This window comes from Pristiophorus japonicus, chromosome 8 (assembly GCF_044704955.1).
Source record: "Pristiophorus japonicus isolate sPriJap1 chromosome 8, sPriJap1.hap1, whole genome shotgun sequence".
In the NCBI taxonomy this organism is placed as follows: Eukaryota; Metazoa; Chordata; class Chondrichthyes; family Pristiophoridae; genus Pristiophorus; species Pristiophorus japonicus.
In genome coordinates this window covers 192,091,012-192,110,017 of record NC_091984.1, presented here as the reverse complement: position 1 = coordinate 192,110,017, position 19,006 = coordinate 192,091,012, and the positions used below count along the sequence as shown (strand labels likewise).

Here is a 19,006-nt window from a genome sequence, read left to right as displayed (position 1 = left end):
ACCTTTTGTGTGGCACCTTATCGAATGCCTTTTGGAAATCTAAATACACCACATCCATCGGTACACCTCTATCCACCATGCTCGTTATATCCTCAAAGAATTCCAGTAAATTAGTTAAACATGATTTCCCCTTCATGAATCCATGTTGCGTTAGCTTGATTGCACTATTCCTATCTAGATGTCCCGCTATTTCTTCCTTAATGGAGAGGTCCCAGCGGTTTAAAAGGAGGAGACAGAAAGCCGGAAACTATAGACCAGTTAGCCTCAGATATGTCATTGGGAAAATGCTGGAGTCTATTATTAAGGAAATAGTAGCAGGACATTTAGAAAATCATCATACAGTCAAGCAGAGTCAGCATGGTTTTATGAAAGGGAAATCATGTTTAACAAATTTGCTGGAGTTCTTTGAGGATTTAACGAGCAGGGTGAATAAAGGGGAGCCAGCAGATGTCATGTATTTGGATTTCCAGAAGGCATTCGATAAGGTGCCACATAAAAGGTTACTGCACAAGCTAAGATCTTCATAGCTTGCAGATGACATTAAGCTGGGTGGCAGTGTGAGCTGTGAGGAGGATGCTAAGAGGCTGCAGAGTGACTTGGACAGGTTGGGTGAGTGGGCAAATGCATGGCAGATGCAGTATAATGTAGATAAATGTGAGGTTATCCACTTTAATGGCAAAAACAGGAAGGCAGAATAGTATCTGAATGGTGACAGATTAGGAAAAGGGGAGGTGCAACGAGACCTGGGTATCATGGTACATCAGTCACTGAAAGTTGGCATGCAGGTACAGCAGGCAGTGAAGAAGGCAAATGGCATGTTGGCCTTCATATCGAGAGGATTTGAGTATAGGAGCAGGGAGGTCTTACTGCAGTTGTACAGGGCCTTGGTGAGGCCACACCTTGAATATTGCGTACAGTTTTGGTCTCTTAATCTGAGGAAGGACATTCTTGCTATTGAGGGGGGTGCAGCGAAGGTTCAACAGACTGATTTCCGGGATGGCAGGACTGACATATGAAGAAAGACAGGATCGACTAGGCTTATATTCACTGGAATTTAGAAGAATGAAAGGGGATCGCATAGAAACATATAAAATTCTGACGGGATTGGACAGGTTAGATGCAGGAAGAATATTCCCGATGTTGGGGAAGTCCAGAACCGGGGGTCACAGTCGAAGGATAAGGGGTAAGCCATTTAGGACCAAGATAAGGAGAAACTTCTTCACTCAGAGAATTGTGAACCTGTGGAATTCTCTTACCACAGAAAGTTGTTGAGGCCAGTTCGTTAGATATATTCAAAAGTTAGATGTGGCCCTTATGGCTAAAGGAATCAATGGGTATGGAGAGAAAGCAGGAATGGGGTACTGAAGTTGCATGATCAGCCATGATCATATTGAATGGTGGTGCAGGCTCGAAGGGCTGAATGGCCTACTCCTGCACCTATTTTCTATGTTTCTATGTTAAGAGCTCATGGGGTTGGGGGTAATATATTAGCATGAAGAGAGGATTGGCGAACTAACAGAAAACCTTGAGAGTCATGATAAATGGGTAATTTTCCAGTTGGCAAACTGTAACTAATGGGGTGCCACAGGGATCAGTGCTGGAGTCTCAAGTATTTACAATCTATAGTAATGACTTGAATGAAGGGATCGTGTGTAATGTAGCCAAATTTGCTGATGATACAAAGATAGATGGGAAAGTAAGTTGTGAGGAGCATGCAAAGAATCTGCAAAGGGATATAGATAGGCTAAGTGAGTGGGAAAAAAATTGGCAGATGGAGTATTGTGTGGGAAAATGTGAGGTTATCCACTTTGGTAGGAAAAATAAAAAAGCTAATTATTATTTAATTGGGGAGCGATAAACAAAATTCTGAAGAACAGATGGATCTGGGGGTCCTTATACACGAACCACAAAAAGTTAGCATGCAGGTACAGCAAGTAATTAGGATGTCAAATGGAATGTTGGCCTTTAGGGGGATGGAGTATAAAAGTAGGGAAGTCCTGGTACAACTTTACAGAGCGTTGGTGAGACCACACCTGGAGTACTGCGTACAGTTTTGGTCTCCTTATTTAAGGAGGGATATACTTGCATTGGAGACCGTTCAGAGAAGGTTCACGAGGTTGATTCCGGAGATGAAGGGGTTGTCTTATGAAGAAAGTTTGAGCAGGTTGGGCTTATACTCATTGAAGTTTAGAAGAACGCAAGGTAATTTTATTGAAATGTATAAGATTCTGAGGGGGCTTGACAGGGTAGATGCAGAGAGGACGTTTCCCCTCATCGGGGAATCTAGAACTAGGGGGCATAATTTCACAATAAGGGGTTGCCTATTTAAAACGGAAATGAGGAGGAAATTCTTCTCTTAGGGTTGTGGAATCTTTGGAATTCTCTACCCCAGAGAGCTGTGGAGGCTGGGTCATTGAATATATTTAAAGTGGAGATAGAGAGATTTTTGAATGATAAGGGAGTCAAGGGTTACGGGCAGCAGGCAGGGAAGTGGAGTTGAGGCCAAGATCAGATCAGCCATGATCTTATTGAATGGCGGAGCAGGCTCAAGAGGCCAAATGGTCTAAACCTGCTCCTATTTCTTATGTTCTTATGTAATATTAGGATCATCATCACTGTACTGCTATCTGTATCTAATGCAACGCTGTTGGTAATTGCCATCGTTGAATCCCCCACCATCAACATCCTGGGCGGGGGGGGGGGCGGGGTTCATCATTGAACAGAAACTTAACTGGACCAACCACATAAATACTGTGGCAACAGAGCAGGTCAGAGGCTGGGTATTCTGCAGCGTGTGTCTCTCCTCCAGACTCCCCAAAGTCTTTCCACCATCTACAAGGCACAAGTCTAGAGTGTGATGGAATACTCTCCACCTGCCTGGATGAGTGCAACACTCAAGAAGCTCGACATCATCCAGGACAAAGTAGCCCGCTTGATTGGCACCCCATCCACCACCTTAAACATTCATTCCCTCCACCACTGGCGCACCGTGGCTGCAGTGTGTACCATCTGCACTGTAGTAACTCGGAAAGGCTTTTTTGGCAGCACCACCTAAACTCGCAACCTCTACCACCTAGAAGGACAAGGTCAGCAGGCGCATGATAACACTATCTCCTGCAAGTACCCCATCATCCTGACTTGGAAGTACATCGCCGTTCCTACATTGTCGCTGGGTGAACATCCTGGAACTCCCTCCCAAACAGCACTGTGGGAGTTCCTTCATCACACGGACTGCAGCGATTCAAGAAGGCTGCTCACCACCACTTTCTCAAGGGCAGTTAAAGATGGGCAATAAATGCTGGCCTTGCCAGTGACGCCCACGTTCCATGAACGAATGAAAATAAACTTTTCTTTATGAACTGAAAACAAAGTAGTACTTACTTGAAAATGGTTCTGGTACTGGCAAAGTTCAGTATAGGTCCGCGCACCGTGTCAATACCTCGGTCATCAGAGGCATTCAGCTGCAGAAAAAAAATCAATAATGTAACAGTCTGAAATGGCTTCATGATAAATAAAGAGTAACCCTTTTAATTGGCATACAGATAATTATTAAAGTATACACTACTTCTTAAGCAACCCTGATGTTGGTAAATAAAGTAAATGTACACAAAGAAAAATCAGTGCCATTTTTAGATCATTATTCCATTATCAAAGAAACACGAATTCTCCCAATTTTCATTATTACTGTTGCAACAGAACAACAAAATCACTGCACCTGGGCCAGTGTTATCACTAAAACAGGAGTAAAGTGGAAGGGTGGACTATGAAACTTTTGAACTGTGGAAAAACACCCACTGATTGAAATGTTGTATAGCTCAAAATTATCTCAGCAGGCACAATGAAGTACTTGTGACTGGGAGCAATTTCAGTAGCACATAAGCAGCATATCAGCACATTAAACTATTGGCTTAAGTACAATTTCTCCCATAACAAAGTATCAGTATGCTAGATATGCTTAGTGACAACATAGTAACACTATGATTTTCTATTGAATGGAAGGAAATAATTTCTACTGCAGAATTCACTGGTGCTGCCCCACAAATGGTCATATTATGGACAGCACTTGCACCAACTATATACATTACCATTAGATTAGGTAATAGTGCTTAATCCTTATGTAGGTGCTTATTTCTGTGGCTTATGCAGGCAGGTGTTTTTAAATCAACATGTTTCTTGGCTATACTGACTTGCTGGAAAGTTATGAACTGCACAGTATCGTGCAGGTTATCTGAACATGGATTTTCATGAGATTTTGTTCAGTTATAGAAATTAAACATAGAAGTGGCAATTTTATCAGTGAAGATTTTGTATTACTAAATTAAGTTTTGAAAATAATTATTTTCTACTCCAATTTTGGATCTGCTCAAAATAATCAGCCTTGAAAGAGCTCTAAATGTATTTGGATTCTAAAGGTTGGAACAGAACCAGGATCTGTGATTAAGTGTATGTGCAGTTAATATCATTAAAGATAATGAAAATTTCACACACTGGGGTTTGAAAACTGTTATCAGATGAATAGGATTGTTTCTACTAATAAGACAATTCATGATGTTTAACAAAGTATAGTTTAAAATACAGTATCCCTTTTAATCTAGGTCTTATTTGTAGCTGTCTTCACGGTAGAAGACACTAAAGACATCCCAAAAATAGATAATCAAGGGACTATAGGGAGGGGGGAACTTAATGCAATCACTATCACTAAAGAAAAAGTACTCGGTAAAATAAAGGTGGACAAGTCCCCTGGACCTGATGGCCTGCATCCTAGGGTCTTAAAGGAAGTGGTTGCAGAGATAGTGGATGCATTGGTTGCAATCTACCAAAATTCCCTGGATTCTGGAGAGGTCCCAGCAGAATGGAAAACCGCAAATGTAACGCCCCTATTTAAAAGAGGGAGACAGAAAGCAGGAAACTACAGACCAGTTAGCCAACATCTGTTGTTGGAAAAATGCTGGAGTCCATTGTTAAGGAAGCAGTAGCAGGATATTTGGAAAATTTAATGCAGTCAAGTAGAGTCAGCATGGTTTTATGAAAGGGAAATCATGTTCGACAAATTTGCTGCAGTTCTTTGAGAATGGAATGAGCAGGGTGGATAAGGGGGAACCAGTGGATGTGGTATATTTGGATTTCCAGAAGGCATTCGATAAGGTGCCACATAAAAGGTTACTGCACAAGATAAGAGTTCACAGGGTCGGACATGGATAGAGGATTGGCTAACAAACATAAAACAGAGATTCGGGATAAATAGGTCATTTTCCGGTTGGCAAACTGTAACTAGTAGGGTGCCACAGGGATCAGTGCTGGGGCCTTAACTATTTACAATCTATATTAATGACTTGGATGAAGGGACCGAGTGTAATGTCGCCAAGTTTGCTGATGATACAAAGATGGGTGGAAAGCAAGTTGTGAGGAGGACACAAAGAATCTGCGAAGGGATATATCATAGGCAGTCCCTCGGAATCGAGGAAGACTTGCTTCCACTCTAAAAATGAGTCTTTAGGTGGCTGAACAGTCCAATACGAGAGTCACAGTCCCTGTCACAGGTGGGACAGATAATCGTTGTGGGAAAGGGTGGGTGGGACTGGTTTGTTGCACACTCTTTTCGGTGCCTGCGCTTGATTTCTGCATGTTCTTGGCGATGAGGAGGGGACAAAGGATCTGCAGAGGGACATAGACAGGCTAAGTGAGTGGGCAAACATTCGGCAGTTGGAGTCTAATGTGGGGAAAGTGTGAGGTTATCCACTTTGGCAGAAAAAATAAAAAAAGCAAATGATGATTTAAATGGAGAGATATTACAAAATGCAAAACCTGGGGGTCATTGTGCACGAAACACAAAAAGTTAGTATGCAAGTACAGCAAGCAATCAGGAAGGCAAATGGAATGTTGGCCTTTATTGCAAGGGGGATCAAGTATAAAATCCAACTGTACAGGATATTGGTGAGACCACACCTAGAGTACTGCGACAGTTTTGGTCTCCTTATTGAAGGGGAGATATACTTGCATTGGAAGCAGTTCAGAGAAGGTTCACTAGGTTGATTTCTGAGATGAAGGGATTGACGTATGAAGAAAGGTTGAGCAGGTTGGGCCTATACTTATTGGAGTTATGAGAATGAGAGGTGACCTTATTGAAACATGTAAGATACTGAGGAGGCTCGACAAGGTAGATGCATAGAGGATGTTTCCACTCGTGGGGGAATGTAGAACTAGGGGGCATAGTTTAAGAATAAGTGGTCACCCAATTAGAACTGAGATGAGGAGGAATTTCTTCTCTGAGGTTCGTAAATCTGTTGAATTTTCTGCCCCAGATAGCTGTGGAGGCTGGGTCATTGAATATATTTAAAGGTGGAGGTAGACAGACACAAGGGAGTGAAGGGTTATGGGGAGCGGGTAGGGAAATGGAGCTGAGCCCAAGATCAAATCAACTATGATCTTATGGCCCACTCCTGCTCCTATTTCTTATGTTCTTACTTTAATTATTAAAATCTTATCTACAGAACCTCGATTGTCTTTTAACAAATTCTGTACTAAAAATATTTTTACGATTACCTATTTAAAAGTACAAGTCAGGTACATTTTCCTCCCCCAAAATGTTCAACTCTTCTTGAAGGCACTGGCTCACGCAGTGCTTTACAAGTATTTGGCATCCCTCCAATACCTTGCCTAAAAGGCAATTTTTCATATGAAAGTCTAGTTGGTGTATGCTGGCAAGTTATTGGATTAATATCGCAGCGGAATCCAAACCGGTTCTCACCCAATGCCTATCTTTCAGCAGGGGTAAAAAGGATAATAGACAAGAAGGAAATGCTGGCTGATTATTACCCTTCCCCCTCCCATTACACCAGCTTAAGCCAATTGTAATATCTCCAATGCTTCCCAGATTAATGACTTTACCCATTTAATTCATAGTAGCTGATATTCCGGTCGGAGGCTTCCTTCGGATGAACGCCTCCGACCCGAAATTTTTTTACGAAAGTAACTGGTGGTCCGAGAGGCGCCTTAGATTGCGGTGGGAGGCCTTCTTTTCCTGCACTTCGAAGCGCGCCCCCATCTTCAAGGTTCGGGCGTAGAAGCTGGGGTCATATGGGCTTGGACAACCAATCACGGGACAGTATTCTCATTGATAATTGGAGCTCCGTATCTCCGAGTTCCCATTACTATCAATGAGAATACCCACTAAAACACACAAACACAACATAAAACATTTTTTTTAAACTCACAATTTTAAAATTAATTGAAATTAAAGTTAATCAAATGTTTTGGTAAAAAAAACCTTTTGGGATTTAAAAAAAGTATTTTAATAGGGTTTAAAATAAATTTACCTTAGTGGACAGGTTTTTAAAAATAAAATTGTGTGTTTACATTTTATGTTTATGTGTTTTAAAATTCTTACGCTAGTAAAAGTAGGCTAAGTGCCTGCTTACCAGGCGCAAGAGATTGAAGGACATTTGCTGGGCAAGAAATGGGCAAATAGCCCAATCTCGCTCACACGAATGTCCTTGCTGCAGGACATTGTGCGCTGAAAACCGGCTTTTGTGAGGCCTCGCTGGGTCGGTACGTATTCCATATGGACCCGGCAAAGCCGGGATTTCAGGGCCATTAACTTTATTTTAAAATTTTAATTTCAAGGTGATATTTTGTAAAATACTCCTGTAAACCTGGCCCTTTATTTAAGGATAAACTATATCTGCATTGATGTAGAGTATAATCTTTCTAAAAGGAGAACATTTCAGCTGAAATTAAAGCCAGAAATCCCGGCCTCGCTGGGTCCGTATGGAATGCGTACGGACCCAGCAAGGCCTCGCCAAAGCGGATTTTCGGATTGCAATGCGCATGCACCGAAAACCACCTTTTCCAATCTGTCAAGATATCTCTTGACAGATCCTCCACATCCCCGCAGTAAGGACATTCGCGCAGGCGAGATTGGGCTATTTGCCCATCTCTTGCCCAGTAAATGTCCTTGAAACTTTTACGCCAGGTAAAAGCAGGCGCATAGCCTACTTTTACCAGCGTAAGAGTTTTGAAACATATAAAAATTACATTTAAATATACATTTTTTATAGTAAAAACCCTGTCTATTAAGGTAAATTGATTTTAAACCCTATTAAAACATATTTTAAAAAATTCAAAAAATATGTATTTTTTGTAAAAACATTTAATTAACTTTAATTTCAATTAATTTTGAATGAGGTGGTTTTTTTTTTATTTATTATGTTGTTTGGGTGTTTTAGGGGGTTATTCTCATTGATAGTAATGGGAACTCGTAAAATCGGAATTCTCATTCATCATCATAGGCAGTCCCTCGGAATCAAGGATGACTTGCTTCCACACTAAAAATGAGTTCTTAGGTGACTGAAGAGTCTAATACGGGACTTCCAGTGTCTGTCATAGGTGGGGCAGATGGTGGTTGAAGGAACGGGTGGGTGGGGTGCCTGGGTTGCCGCGCGCTACTTCTGCTGTCGACTCTTGACTTCAGCTTGCACTTGGCGGAGAGACTCGAGGTGTTCAGCGCCTTCCTGAATGCTTTTCCTCCACTTTGGGTGGTCTTGGGCCAGGGATTTCCAGGTGCCAGTAAGGATGTTACATTTTTTGCAAGGAGACTTTGAGGGTGTCCTTGAAGTGTTTCCTCTGCCCAGCTGGGGCTTGCTTGCCGTGTCAGAGCTCCGAGTAAAGTGCTTGTTTTGGGAGTCTCGAATTACTATCATTGAGAATACTGTACCGTGATTGGTTGTCCAGGCCCATGTGACTCTATCCGATTATTACCCTCCCACCACACACAATCTGCTCCTAGGCCTCACCAATGCTGCTGGAAGCTAGGCACTGGGAGCCCACAATAATGGCCCTGAGATAATTTTACTTCTTCACACTCCCTCCCCCTAAATGGACTATCATAGAAACATAGAAAATAGGTGCAGGAGTAGGCCATTCAGCCCTTCTAGCCTGCACCGCCATTCAATGAGTTCATGGCTGAACATGCAACTTCAGTACCCCATTCCTGCCTTCTCCGTCCGTATCTTGAAGACGGGGACGTGCTGCGATGCACGGTAAAAGGCGGCCTCCGACCGGAATCGAAGGCGCCTCCAGGGCCAACAGGTACATTCGTAGAAAAATTTCGGGTCGGAGGCGGGCGTCCGAAGGAAGCCTCTGACCGGAATTTCAGGGCCATTAACTTCCAGCAAAATGCAACACCATACCATACATACAGTTTTAGTTTGTTTCAGCATCAATACAAATACCACATTGGTTAATGACGGCAACCCTTCTGATTGCCCCAGATCTCCTAGGTGACGTGATCAAAAAGGCAAGCAAGCAATCCGATTATTACCCTCCCACCACACACAATCTGCTCCTAGGCCTCACCAATGCTGCTGGAAGCTAGGCACTGGGAGCCCACAATAATGGCCCTGAGATAATTTTACTTCTTCTCACTCCCTCCCCCTAAATGGACTATCATAGAAACATAGAAAATAGGTGCAGGAGTAGGCCATTCGGCCCTTCTAGCCTGCACCGCCATTCAATGAGTTCATGGCTGAACATGCAACTTCAGTACCCCATTCCTGCTTTCTCACCATACCCCTTGATTCCCCCTAGTAGTAAGGACTTCATCTAACTCCTTTTTGAATATATTTAGTGAATTGGCCTCAACAACTTTCTGTGGTAGAGAATTCCACAGGTTCACCACTCTCTGGGTGAAGAAATTCCTCCTCATCTCGGTCCTAAATGGGTTCCCCCTTATCCTTAGACTGTGTCCCCTGGTTCTGGACTTCCCCAACATTGGGAACATTCTTCCTGCATCTAACCTGTCTAACCCCGTGAGAATTTTAAACGTTTCTATGAGGTCCCCTCTCATTCTTCTGAACTCCAGTGAATACAAGCCCAGTTGATCCAGTCTTTCTTGATAGGTCAGTCCCGCCATCCCGGGAATCAGTCTGGTGAACCTTCGCTGCACTCCCTCAATAGCAAGAATGTCCTTCCTCAGGTTAGGAGACCAAAACTGTACACAATACTCCAGGTGTGGCCTCACCAAGGCCCTGTACAATTGTAGCAACACCTCCCTGCCCCTGTACTCAAATCCCCTCGCTATGAAGGCCAACATGCCATTTGCTTTCTTAACCGCCTGCTGTACCTGCATGCCAACCTTCAATGACTGATGTACCATGACACCCAGGTCTTGTTGCACCTCCCCTTTTCCTAATCTGTCACCATTCAGATAATAGTCTGTCTCTCTGTTTTTACCACCAAAGTGGATAACCTCACATTTATCCACATTATACTTCATCTGCCATGCATTTGCCCACTCACCCAACCTATCCAAGTCGCTCTGCAGCCTCATAGCAGCATCCTCCTCGCAGCTCACACTGCCACCCAACTTAGTGTCATCCGCAAATTTGGAGATACTACATTTAATCCCCTCGTCTAAATCATTAATGTACAGTGTAAACAGCTGGGGCCCCAGCACAGAACCTTGCGGTACCCCACTAGTCACTACCTGCCATTCTGAAAAGTCCCCATTTACTCCTACTCTTTGCTTCCTGTCTGACAACCAGTTCTCAATCCATGTCAGCACACTACCCCCAATCCCATGTGCTTTAACTTTGCATATTAATCTCTTGTGTGGGACCTTGTCGAAAGCCTTCTGAAAGTCCAAATATACCACATCAACTGGTTCTCCCTTGTCCACTCTACTGGAAACATCCTCAAAAAATTCCAGAAAATTTGTCAAGCATGATTTCCCTTTCACAAATCCATGCTGACTTGGACCGATCATATCACCTCTTTCCAAATGCACTGCTATGACATCCTTAATAATTGATTCCATCATTTTACCCACTACCGATGTCAGGCTGACCGGTCTATAATTCCCTGTTTTCTCTCTCCCTCCTTTTTTAAAAAGTGGGGTTACATTGGCTACCCTCCACTCCATAGGAACTGATCCAGAGTCAATGGAATGTTGGAAAATGACTGTCAATGCATCCACTATTTCCAAGGCCACCTCCTTAAGTACTCTGGGATGCAGTCCATCAGGCCCTGGGGATTTATCGGCCTTCAATCCCATCAATTTCCCAACACAATTTCCCGACTAATAAGGATTTCCCTCAGTTCCTCCTCCTTACTAGACCCTCTGACCCCTTTTATATCCGGAAGGTTGTTTGTGTCCTCCTCAGTGAATACCGAACCAAAGTACTTGTTCAATTGGTCTGCCATTTCTTTGTTCCCCGTTATGACTTCCCCTGATTCTGACTGCAGGGGACCTACGTTTGTCTTTACTAACCTTTTTCTCTTTACATATCTATAGAAACTTTTGCAATCCGCCTTAATGTTCCCTGCAAGCTTCTTCTCGTACTCCATTTTCCCTGCCCTAATCAAACCCTTTGTCCTCCTCTGCTGAGTTCTAAATTTCTCCCAGTCCCCGGGTTCGCTGCTATTTCTGGCCAATTTGTATGCCACTTCCTTGGCTTTAATGCTATCCCTCATTAAATGTGTCCCTGCATTAAATGCTTCTGAAATCAGCAACATGGGGGAAATTAAAATTGCGTCCCTCTGTTATGGTCCAATGCCACACTATAGTATTTTAGGATTCAAAGAAGTTCAATAGTTACCTCTAAAACCATTGAGTTTAACTCTTTGTCCTTATAGAGCATTTTCGCACTGGCCAAAATAGTAGATGTCTTCCCTGTTCCTGGCGGCCCATAGAACAGCAGGTGAGGGAGCCGGTCTTCACTGATAAACCGCTGAACTGAAATGAAGCAAATCAAATTTGGTCATGTAGCCCCAGCTTTCACTGTTAAATGCAGGTTTATCTATGTTAAATGTTTCAGGAATTTTTGTAACTATACTAGTCATAATTTATAAATATGCGATCCTTTAAAGCAAGCCATTGATAGATTTTCTTGGAAGATGGATATGGAAATGATTAGTCTGCAGTTTCATAAGGAAAAAAAAAATCACAACAGTGCCAAAATTCACTCCATCTAAAAAACTTTGAGAACAGCATTTGAAGTAGGTATTGTATGTGTAATTAGAAGTCTTCCAAATATTACGCATCTCATCATCATCAGCATCACAGGCGGTCCCTCGAATGAAGACGACTTGCTTCCCCAAGAGTTCACAGATATTTCAATGAAGAACCTGATGTTCCAGTCCTGAACTCCAATTGAGGGGGTGGAAGATGCCTGTGTGTGGATTTTTTTAACGTGTGGTGACTGTTACATATCAGCCACCACATGGGCTCGACAGAGCTAGGCCTTTATCCAGTGGCAAGGGTTGAACCAGGACGACTGGAGACTCGCTCTGCTGCACGGGCCTAGTGCGCACACATATCGCAGTGTGGCAGGCCCGTGCTGCCTCTGGGCCCTTGGCTCTTCTGGGCTTCGTACCCTCATTCACCACACCTGCGCCCACGAAGTTCCAGGGCCCGGACCTCCAGCTCTATTTATAGCCCCGACCTGCGGTGGTGTTCTCACACAGGTTGGGGCGGCCCATCTACAGGGCCAGGGAAAGTTATCTTGATAAGTGCCACACTCAAAATCTGGACTGGCTCAAGTATCATATTCAATCACATTGATAGAAACAATTCACAACACATAATCACAAACAAATGAAAAATATTGCGGATGCTGGAAATCTGAAATAAAAATATAAAATGCTGTAAGCACTTAGCAGGTCAGGCAGTTCTGATGAAAGGTCACCGATCTGAAACGCTAACTCGGTTTCTCTCTCCAGAGATGCAGCCTGACCGGCTGAGTATTTCCAGCATTTTGTGTGTTTATTTCACTACATAGCTGAGTGATGCTGAATGCCCTCAATAGGACTGGTAAGAAACCTACTGCAAATCAGCAAATCATCATCCCATCATCATAGGCAGTCCCACGAAGCGAGGGTGACTTGCTTCCATGCCAAAAAGGGATGCGTTCACAGGTGTTTCAATGAAGGACCTAATATTCCAGATCCCGAACTACATCTTGAAGGGCGGAAGATGCCTATGCTTGGATTTTTTTTTTTTTTTTTTTTTTTTTAAGCGTGTGGTGGGCATTGCCACTAGCCACCACACGGACTTGACAGAGCTTGGTCTTGGTCCAGTGGCAAGGATTACCCAAGATGAACTGGAGACCAGCTCTGCTGCACAGACCGAGTGTGCACACATATCGCAATGTGGGCTGGCCTGTGCTGCCCCTGGGCCTTCGCCTTTCTGGGCCCCCGACTCAAGCCTCTCCTGGGCCCTGGTCACTTCCTTCTACAAACTCTTGCTGCTCCTTTGCCCCTGCTGCTGTGCCTGCCCATACTGCAATCAGCAACCTGGCTTCGCAGCCGTCGCCCTCCTGCAGCAGCACACGCTGCTCCCTACAGTGGTATGCCGCCGCACGCTGTTCCCTCTAATGGCCCTGGCCTGCTGATAGTCTTGCAGGCCGGGACCGCAACGATTTCTGGGCTGGGCTGGAAATAACAAAAAGCCAACTCATGAAATAGCACAAAATATGTTTTGAAAGTGGCTTTAGCAGCCCTCTTCCTATCTCAGTAACAGTGGAAATTAACAGCTAAAACGTGAAATAATTCCCAAACAAATCTTAGCCGTAAACTTCTGTTTTACCGTCGAATTGCAACAACTTTCCTCCACAATCACGCTGCCCCTTTCACTGGTCACTGTGGCTTGAGCTCTACTCTATTTCCAGAGCTCGCAGCAGTTAGCTTGCAATTGGTATTTCCTGAGCTCAGAATGTGGTAGAAGTAAAGTTTGTAGCATATGACAATTAGAAACCTGGCAAAAATCGTACATTCCAAAGCTGCAATAAATAAACAAAAGTCAGGAGTTTGTGCAGCTGATTGTCGTTACTTCTTTCAGCAGATGAGAGTTCAGAAATAATAAAAGTGGGGCTGGCCAAATCCCGGATCATTTATTCCATACAAAATGGGGGAGGGGAGGGGAGGAAATCACATGAAACCCTGCTCCACACACCATCATTGTTGCCGCCGCCAAATTAAGTTTATCTAAGGGTCAAGTCATGGCAGGCGAGCTCGGACACGTGTTATGCTCCTCCTGTACTATGTGGGAAGTCAGGGACGCTTCCGCTACGTGTGCGGGAAGTGTATCCGCCTCCAGCTCCTGACGGACCACATTGTGGCCCTGGAGCTGCGGGTGGATGAGCTCTGGAGCATCCACGATGCTGAGAATGACGTGAATAGCACGTTTAGCGAGTTGGTCTTACCGCAGGTAAAGGGTACACAGCCAGATGGTAAGTGGGTGACCAACAGGAAGAGCAGTGCAAGGATGGTAGTGCAGGGGTCCCCTGCGGTCATCCACCTGCAAAACAGATACACCGCTTTGGGTACTGTTGAGGGGGATGACTCATCAGGGGAGAGCAGCAGCAGCCATGTTCATGGCACTGTGGGTGGCTCTGCTGCACAAGAGGGCAGGAAAAAGAGTGGGAGAGCTGTAGTGATCGGGGGTTCGATTGTAAGGGGAATAGTTAGGCATTTGTGCGGCCGCAACCGAGACTCCAAAATGGTATGTTGCCTCCCTGGTGCAAGGGTCAAGGATGTCTCGGAGCGGGTGCAGGACATTCTGAAAAGGGAGGGTGAACAGCCAGTTGTCGTGGTGTATGTAGGTACCAACGATGTAGGTAAAAAATATGGGATGAGGTCCTACGAGACAAATTTAGGGAGCTAGGAGCTAAATTAAAAAGTAGGACCTCAAAAGTAGTAATCTCAAGATTGCTACCAGTGCCACGTGCTAGTCAGAGTAGGAATCGCAGGATAGCTCAGATGAATACGTGGCTTGAGGAGTGGTGCAAAAGGGAGGGATTCAAATTCCTGGGACATTGGAACCGGTTCTGGGGGAGATGGGACCAGTACAAACCGGACTGTCTGTACCTGGGCAGGATCGGAACCGATGTCCTAGGGGGAGTGTTTGCTGGTGCTGTTGGGGAGGAGTTAAACTAATATGGCAAGGGGATGGGAACCTATGCAGGGAGACAGAGGGAAATAAAATGGAGGCAGAAGCAAAAGATAGAAAAGAGAATAGTAAAAGTGGAGGGCAGAGAAACCCAAGGCAAAAAACAAAAAGGGCCACATTACAGCAAAATTCTAAAGGGGCAAAGTGTGTTAAAAAGACAAGCCTGAAGGCTCTGTGCCTCAATGCGCGGAGTATTCGGAATAAGGTGGACGAATTAACTGCGCAGACAGAAGTTAACGGTTATGATGTAATTTGCATCATGGAGACATGGCTCCAGGGTGACCAAGGCTGGGAACTCAACATCCAGGGGTATTCAACATTTAGGAAGGATAAGCAGAGATGAAAAGGAGGCGGGGTGGCGTTGCTAGTTAAAGAGGAAATTAATGCAATAGTAAGGAGGGACATTAGCCTGGATGATGTGGAATCGGTATGGGTGGAGCTGCAGAATACCAAAGGGCAGAAAACGCTAGTGGGAGTTTTGTACAGACCACCAAACAGTAGTAGTAAGGTTGGGTACAGCATCAAACAAGAAATTAGGGATGTGTGCAATAAAGGCACAACAGTTATCCTGGGTGACTTTAATCTACATATTGATTGGGCTAACCAAACTGGTAGTAATGTGGTGGAGGAGGATTTCCTAGAGTGTATTAGGGATGGTTTTCTAGACCAATATGTCGAGGACCCAACTGGAGAGCTGGCCATCCTAGACTGGGTGATGTGTAATGAGAAGGGACTAATTAGCAATCTTTTTATGCAAGGCCCCTTGGGGAAGAGTGACCATAATATGGTAGAATTCTTGATTGAGATGGAAAGTGGCACAGTTAATTCGGAAACTAGGGTCCTGAACTTAAGGAAAGGTAACTTCCGACGGTATGAGGTGTGAATTGGCTAGAATAGACTGGCAAAGGATACTTAAAGGGTTGACGGTAGATAAACAATGGGAAACATTTAAAGATCACATGGATGAACTTCAGCAATTGTACATCCCTGTCTGGAGTAAAAATAAAACGGGGAAGGTGGCTCAACCGTCGCTAACAAGGGAAATTAAGGATAGTGTTAAAACGAAGGAATAGGCATATAAATTGGCCAGAAAAAGCAACAAACCTGAAGACTGGGAGAAATTTAGAATTCAACAGAGGAGGACTAAGGATTTAATTAAGAGGGGGAAAATAGAGTACGAGAGGAAGCTAAAAACTGACTGCAAAAGCGTCTATAAATATGTGAAGAGAAAAAGATTAGTGAAGACAAACGTAGGTCCCTTGCAGTCGGATTCAGGTGAATTTATAATGGGGAACAAAGAAATGGCAGACCAATTGAACAAATACTTCGGTTCTGACTTCACGAGGGAAGACACAAATAATCTTCTGAATGTATTAGGGGACAGTGGGTCTAGTGACAAAGAGGAACTGAAGGATATCCTTATTAGGCGGGAAATTGTGTTAGGGAAATTGATGGGATTGAAGACCGATAAATTCCCGGGGCCTGATAGTCTGCATCCCAGAGTACTTAAGGAAATGGCCCCAGAAATAGTGGATGCATTGGTAATCATTTTCCAACAGTCTATCGACTCGGGGTCAGTTCCTATGGACTGGAGGGAAGCTAATGTAACACCACTTTTTAAAAAAGGAGGGAGAGAGAAAACGGTTAATTTTAGACCGGTTAGCCTGACATCAGTAGTGGGGAAAATGTTGGAATCAATCATTAAGGTTGAAATAGCAGCGCATTTGGAAAGCAGTGACAGGATCGGTCCAAGTCAGCATGGATTTATGAAAGGGAAAATCATGCTTGACGAATCTTCTGGAATTTTTTGAGGATGTAACTAGCAGAGTGGACAAGGGAGAACCAATGGATGTGGTGTATTTGGACATTCAAAAGGCTTTTGACAAAGTCCCGCACAAGAGATTGGTGTGCAAAATCAAAGCGCATGGTATTGGGGGTAAGGTACTGACGTGGATAGAGAACTGGTTGGCAGACAGGAAGCAGAGAGTCGGGATAAACGGGTCCTTTTCAGAATGGCCGGCAGTGATTAGTGGAGTGCCGCAGGGCTCAGTGCTGGGGCCCCAGCTCTTTACATTATACATTAATGATTTAGATGAAGGAATTGAGTGTAATATCTCCAAGTTTGCAGATGACACTAAACTAGGTGGCGGTATGAGCTGTGAGGAGGACGCTAAGAGGCTGCAGGGTGACTTGGACAGGTTAGGTGAGTGGAAAAATGCATGGCAGATGCAGTATAATGTGGATAAATGTGAGGTTATCCATTTTGGGAGCAAAAACACGAAGGCAGAATATTATCTGAATGGCGGCAGATAAGGAAAAGGGGAGGTGGAACGAGACCCGGGTGTCATGGTTCATCAGCCATTGAAAGTTGGCATGTAGGTACAGCAGGCGGTGAAGAATGCAAATGATATGTTGACCTTCATAGCTAGGGGATTTGAGTATAGGAGCAGGGAGGTTTTACTGCAGTTGTACAGAGCCTTAGTGAGGCCTCACCTGGAATAGTGTGTTCAGTTTTGGTCTCCTAATCTGAGGAAGGACGTTCTTGCTATTGAGGGAGTGCAGCGAAGGTTCGCCAGACTGATTCCAGGGATGGCTGGACTGTCATATAAGGGGAGACTGGATCAACTGGGCCTTTATTCACTGGAGTTTAGAAGGATGAGAGGGGATCTCATAGAAACGTGCAAGATTCTGACGGGACTGTACAGGTTAGATGCGGGAAGAATTTTCCCGATGTTGGGGAAGTCCAGACCAGGGGACATAGTCTTAGGATAAGGGGTAGGCCATTTAGGACTGAGACGAGGAGAAACTCAAGAGGGAGTTAGATATGGCCCTTACAGCTAAGGGGATCGAGGGGTATGGAGAGAAAGCAGGAATGGAGTACTGAGGGAGTGATCAGCCACGATCTTATTGAATGGCGGTGCAGGCTCGAAGGGCCGAATGGCCTACTCCTGCACCTATTTTCTATGTTTACCCCGTCTTATAAGAAATAGGAGGAATAGGCCATTCGGCCCCTCGAGCCTGCTCCGCCATTTAATACGATCATGGTTGATCTGATCATGGACTCAGGTCCACTTCCCTGCCCGCTCCCCATAATCCTTTATTCCCATCGGTTAAGAAACTGTCTATCTTTGACTTAAATTTATTCAACGACCCAGCTTCCACAGCTCTCTGAAACAGCGAATTCCACAGATTTACAAACCTCAGAAGAAAGTCCTCCTCATCTCAGTTTTAAATGGGCGGACCCTTATTCTAAGATCATACCCTCTAGTTCCAGTCTCCCCAATCAGTGGAAACATCCTCTCTGCATCCACCTTGTCAAGTCCCCTCATAATGTTATACGTTTCGATAAGATTACCTCTCATTCTTTTGAATTCTAATGAGTAGAGGCCCAACATACTCAACTTTTCCTCATAAGTCAACCCCCTCATCTCCGGAATCAACCTAGTGAACCTTCTCTGAACTGCCTCCAAAGCAAGTGTATCCTTTCTTAAATATGGAAACCAAAACTGTATGCAGTATTCCAGATGTGGCCTCACCAATACCCTGTATAACTGTAGCAAGACTTCCATGCTTTTATACTCCATCCCCTTTGCAATAAAGGCCAAGATGCCATTGGCCTTCCTGATCATTTGCTGTACCTGCACACAAACCTTTTGTGTTTCATGCACAAGTACCCCCAGGTCCCGCTGTACTGCAGTAATTTACAATTTTTCTCCATTTAAATAATAACTTGCTCTTTGATTTTTTTCTGCCAAAGTGCGTAAGCTCAGTTTCCAACATTATACTCCATCTGCCAAGTTTTTGCCCAGAACTTAGCCTGTCTATGTCCTTTTGCAGGTTTTTTGTGTCCTCCTCACACATTGCTTTTCCTTCCATCTTTGTATCATCAGCAAACTTGGCTACGTTACACTCGTCATTAATATAGATTATAAATAGTTGGGGACCCAGCACCGATCCCTGCAGCACCCCACTCGTCACGGTTTGCCAACAAGAGAATGAACCATTTATCCCGACTCTATTTTCTGTTAGTTAGCCAATCCTCTATCCATGCTAATTTATTAC

The 19,006-nt window shown here is 44.2% G+C and overlaps 1 protein-coding gene across 1 annotated transcript in view; it reads right to left on the bottom strand.

Moving 5' to 3' along the window:
• The window catches only part of rfc5 (replication factor C (activator 1) 5), an 86,677-nt gene that overhangs the window by 42,957 nt on the left and 24,714 nt on the right, over positions 1-19,006 (bottom strand). Inside the window, exons 3-4 of the mRNA XM_070887705.1 lie at positions 11,595-11,731; positions 3,382-3,461 (exon numbers count right to left, since the gene is read on the bottom strand). Of these exons, the coding sequence (XP_070743806.1) occupies positions 3,382-3,461; positions 11,595-11,731 (217 nt within the window). The remainder of the gene's footprint in view (positions 1-3,381; positions 3,462-11,594; positions 11,732-19,006) is intronic.